Below are 5,298 nucleotides of genomic sequence, written 5' to 3' on the forward strand. Positions count from 1 at the left end.
GGAAATTGACTCAGCAGGTAACACAGGGTGCTGTTTAATGCACCCACTGGGCCCCACCATTTGGAGAGGGTGCAGAGATAGAAAATGCTGCATGCCCACCTGCTGGGCTAACCTATCAAAGAAAGTGTGGACATAGTAGGGTACTGCTGTGCACTCAGGTGGGATGGCGCTTCTTGGAGAGAGTATGGAGCAAGCAAAATGATGTGGCACCTGAACACAGGACTGATATATCTGATAAGGCCTCAATATCCAAACTATATAAGAAACTCATACAACCCAATAATAAAAAATAATCCAATCAAAAATGGGCAGAGGAAATGAATTAACATTTCTCCCAAGATGACATACAGGTGGCATACATACATATGAATAGGTAAACAGACAAATGAATAGGTAATCAATACCACTAATCATCAGGAAATGCAAATCAAAATCACAGGATACTGTCTCACACTGACTTTTTCCAGACTGACTATTAAAAAAAAGTCAACAAATCACATGTGTTGGTGAGGATGGGTAGAAAAGGGAACCCTTGTGCATTGCTGGCAGGACTGCAAAATAGTGGAGCCACTATGGAAAACAGTATGGAGATGCCTCAAAAATCTAAAAATAGATCTACCATCCACAAAACCAGCAATCCCACCTCTGGGTATTTATCCAAAGAAAACAAAAACACTGATTCAAAAAGATGTGCACCCCTATGTTCATTGCAACATATTTACAGTAGACAAGATATGGAAGCAACCTAGGTGTCCATTGATAGATTAATGGATAAAGAAGATGTGATAGATGAGGTCTGTCCAGAACGTATCTAGCCATGTAATAGGAAAAATAGAGACATTTATTGAAGAAGATACAAGATACAAGAAACATTGTACATAAGACAATGTTGCCTCAGTCCCCTTCAAAGTAGGCACCTTGGGACCTCACACGGTTCTCCCAAATGCCATCAGCTGCCCTGTCGTATTTTCCTGAATCTCATCGATGGTCTAAAAATCTCTTCCTTTTCAAAGGTGATTTTAGTTTTGGAAAAAGCCAGAAGTCGCTGGGCACCAAATCTGGGCTGTAGGAGGGCTGAGTCACCTGGGTGATTTGATGTTTCACCGAAAAAATTCTGCACCAGACGTAATGTGTGAGTGGGCACATTGTTGTGATGAAGCTTCCAATTACCAGTTGCCCATAGCTGCAGCCTTCTGAATCATTTGAATAGTTTCCATGGAGGAATGTTCAAGCTTAATGCAAAATTTCATACAGATTCATTGGCCTACTTGCTCAGTCATTTTGAATGTGAGTTCCACACAGTACACATGCTCACTCAACTGCATCTACCACCCCCACTGACTAGTAGAGTGAAGTCATCATTGTTCACGCACACACATTCCAATCCATTCTCTTTGGCTGCCAGGCTTCACTGATTTTGTGCAAACTGTTCTTGTTATATTAATAATGGCTGGACTTTTTCCAGACAGACCTTGTATTACTAAGGATACAGATTAGTCCTTGGTCCTCAGACTTTCTGTATCTATCCTTTCCACAGTAATCAATCTCCAAGTCTTCCATGACTTCAATATTATTTTTTTGCATAATATAAAAGGTCTTTATTTATATAGCCATCCAGTTTTTATCTTACTCTTTTGTTTCCTTGTGGCCTCTAGTGCACTGGCATCTTCCATCTCTACCAAATCAAGCTACTTAAAGATCTGCAAATGTGATATTATCTCTTATGCCTCCCACTTTGAACGAACCATTTTCTCAGCTACAAATGCCCTTTCCCCAGACCTTCAATTAACTAATCCATACTGTTTTATTAAAAGTTGGTCATGGAATCATTTCCCCTAAAAATTTCTCTCTACGTGCTCCTGTTGCATGGATCATCCTGAATTAGAATCTGTTAACAAACCCTATTGAGAGATTATTTACAAAAAATAAAATACACTTTTTAAATATACAGTTTGATGAGTTTTGACAAGTGTATATGTCTGCATAATCATCAGTTCAATCAAGTTATAAAGCATTTTTTGAAAGAATGCATGGATCTCTGTAGAGGAGGACTCATTCACAGCAGGAGGGGCCCGTGGCGAATGCCTGCTTCCTGGGCTGGAGCTAGGACCACCTCCCAGGGTCATCACAGGCCTCCTCTGCTCTGACCTTTCTACTGGCCAAGTCTGCAAGCCTCAGAGAGAGGGAGTCATCATCCAAGTGAAAACAAGAACACTGTCACCATGACAACCAGTCACCAGCCTCAGGACAGGTACAAAGCCATCTCACTTATCTTCTTCTTGCTGGGTCTGGGGACCCTGCTCCCTAGAAATTTTCCATGACAACCACTTGGTATTTCACAAACTGCTTGGACCAATCCCAGAATGTGTCCTTGCTCACTGCTGAACTGAGTAGGGACATCCATGCTCAGCCACTCCAACAGCACCCTCTCTGGAGAATTGCCTGAGTGCCATCTTCAACAATGTCATGACCTGTGTGCCATGCTGCCCCTCCTGCTGTTTACCTGCCTCAACTCCTTTCTGCATCAGAAGATTCTCCAGCCTGCTCAGATCCTGTGCAGCTGGTGGCCATCCTGCTGGTGTTCCTGATTACTGCTCTCCTGGTGAAGGTGCACCTGGATGCCCTGCCCTTCAGCATCACTGTGATCAAAACTATGCTCATTATTTCATTTGGTGCCATCCTGTAGGGCAGCCTTTTGGTCAGCCTGGCCTCAGGCCTGACAATTCTACGGCCCCTATCACAAGTAGCCAGGGCCTGGCAGGCATCTTATCTTCGCCTCAGTAGCCATGATCTGTGCCATTGCCAGTGCCTCAGAGCTGTCAGAAATTTCCTTTGGCAGTTTTTTCACAGCCTGTGAGGGTCATAATTTTGACCATTATCTGTTATCTGGGCCTTCACCTGGGAATTCTACTGTTACTACCAGCAGATCAAGCTCGAAGGGCTGGGGAAGCAGGAGACCAAGTTGAACCTAATTAGTAAAGAGGAGTCAAGAGAAGGCAAAGAGGAGCCTAGAGTATCAGTCTGCAACTCTCGAGCCCACCAAGAGAAGCCACTCAATCCACGCCATCCTCAAAACTACCTTAGTACTTGTTCTTTCTGTCTGCTTCATCTTCACAGTCACAACTGGGGAGTTTCCAAGCATCAGCACTGAGGTCAAGTTTAACACTGCAGGAACTAGCACCTGGGGACACTGCTTTATTTCCTTGTCCTGTTTCTTGACTTTCAATGTGCTTAGCTGAGCCAGAGCCTCACAGCCATATCCATGTGGCCTGGGAAGGACAGCTGCTAGCTGCCAACCCTGGTGCTGGTCTGGCTGGTGTTTGTGTCCCTGCTACTGCTGTACAACATCCAGCCCTGCAGATACCTAGCTGTGGTCTTTGAGCATGATGCCTGGCTCACCTTCTTCATGGCTACATTGCCAGTCTCTGCATGTGCTTCAGGCCCAAGAAAGTGAAGCTGGCTGAGGCAGAGACAGCTGGTGTCATCATGGCCTTATTTCTATTTCTGGGCCTGGTGCTGGGGGCTGGCTTCTCCCTATTCCAGGCAATTTTGTGACTATGGATGGACAGAGGACTGCACTGGCTGCCTGCTCCTGTCCTTTCCATCATCTTTGGGGATGAACAGGATTGGCTGGAGGTTTACACTCTTTCTTAAAAAAATATTTTTCTGGGCTTTCACATTTGTTGATTTTTTTTCACAAAATCTTCTTCAACACAATTTACAACCTCGTACCCATTTGCAGTCTGATCATACAAACACTAAAGTGACAGAAAGGTCTAGAATGAATACATCAAAAAAAGAGCATAAGCTGTGCAACTAAGTTGCATGCAATAGGTCTCTGAGGATGGGGGACAGTGTCACAGAAATAAAGCAGAGTAAAACAAAATAATTGGAAGGTTTTAGCTAAAGCTTTTTCAGTCATCTTTATCTTTAGCTCCATGTTTAAGGATTTGTGTGAACTCAATGTAGTTGAAATTTCCGTTTTTGTCAATAGGTGCTTCTCTGTACAGCTCATCCACTTCCTCATCTGTAAACCTACCTCCCATTGTTGTCAGCAGCTCTCTCAGGTAATCTTCCTGAATGGTGCCAGTTTCTTCTTGATCAAAGCAAGCAAAAGCATTTCTGATGGCATCCTCTGGATCTGTGCCATTTAACTGCTCACCAAATATCATGAGGAACATGGTAAAATTTATGGGCCCTGGAGCCTCATTCATCATGGCATCGAGGTATGCAACTATGGGATATTTCCCTAGAGAAGCAAGCACATCATGCAAATCTTCTTTGTCAATGAATCCACCTCTGTTCTGATCAATCATGTGGAAGGCCTCTTTAGACTCCTGAATCTGTGACTGGTCAAACATGGAGAACACATTAGATGTTGCATGCTGGGGACACTTATTGGTAGTCTTGGTCTTTGTCTTCTTGCTTGACATGGTGGCTGTTCAATTCACAGCTAAACACCAGAACCCAAGCTGCCCTGATGAGACAATGAGTGACTGTAATGAGCACTCTGGAGGTTTTCTCTTTGAGTTAATTTCTGCTTTATCATGGCTTTTGCAGGGCCCAGGTGCCCAGGCCTGGAGGAGGAAGCCTCTGGGTGAACAGAGGTGACTTCATGGGCCTGAGGGTCAGAGTCAAGGGAAGGGACACGGTGTCTGCATATCCCCCCACACTTGGTTCTGACTGTTTTATCTTTGAGCAGGACAGCAGAGTCTCCTAGGCTGAGAGTGAGTATGTATCTGTGTATGTTTGTCTGCATGTACTAGGGGTGTCTAAAGGCCAGGACTATCTATTTTAAAGTCTAGTCTCATATTTCCATCCCCCTATATCCCATGTGCCTCCTCCCCCAATGTCTCCCTGTCCCTCCTCTGCTACCCCTGCCTTGTTCCTACATATCATGCACCCTGTACAGTTGCCATTTTACTGCCCTTTTTATACTCAACACAAACCAGTAATTTCAGAGACACTCTGACTAAATTAATCGGGGGTTTTTTTCTGAAAAAAAAAAGTAAAGCATTCTCATCACCAAAAAAAATCCCTCATGTTCATGTCCTTTTGCAGGCAATCCCACACACGTAGGCAGACACTAATCTTATTTTATATAAACATAATTAGTTTTTCTTACTCTAGAACTTCAAGTAAATGAAATGACATGATTTCCGAGGTCGGCTTGTTTGTTGAATATGATATTTTTAGGAACTACATATTGTTGCATGATTGGTAATTCATTTCTTCATACCCCTCCAGGGTATTCCATTGTATGGATCTACTATACTTTATCTATTTACCTGCTGATGG

The 5,298-nt window shown here is 43.6% G+C and overlaps 1 protein-coding gene and 1 pseudogene across 2 annotated transcripts; one reads left to right on the forward strand and one right to left on the reverse strand.

The window, feature by feature from the left end:
- Window positions 1-2,213: 2,213 nt before the first annotated feature.
- Window positions 2,214-3,555, forward strand: LOC129083558 (equilibrative nucleoside transporter 1-like; annotated as a pseudogene).
- Window positions 3,556-3,914: 359 nt separating this feature from the next.
- On the reverse strand, window positions 3,915-4,445 carry LOC129083566 (myosin regulatory light chain 12B-like). 2 transcript variants are annotated; one of them, XM_054589366.1, is made up of 2 exons: window positions 4,246-4,433; window positions 3,915-4,083 (listed from the first exon to the last, which is right to left on the reverse strand). In XM_054589366.1, the coding sequence occupies exons 1-2, from the start codon at window positions 4,431-4,433 to the stop codon at window positions 3,915-3,917; spliced, it is 357 nt and encodes a 118-aa protein (XP_054445341.1). The 2 variants fall into 2 exon arrangements, with proteins under 2 accessions (XP_054445341.1, XP_054445351.1); XM_054589376.1 differs by having other exon boundaries at window positions 3,915-4,445.
- Between the last annotated feature and the right edge of the window lie 853 nt (window positions 4,446-5,298).

Source organism: Pteronotus mesoamericanus, unplaced genomic scaffold (genome assembly GCF_021234165.1).
Source record: "Pteronotus mesoamericanus isolate MK-2021 breed Mesoamerican mustached bat unplaced genomic scaffold, CSHL_Meso_final contig_126, whole genome shotgun sequence".
Classification (NCBI taxonomy): domain Eukaryota; kingdom Metazoa; phylum Chordata; class Mammalia; order Chiroptera; family Mormoopidae; genus Pteronotus; species Pteronotus mesoamericanus.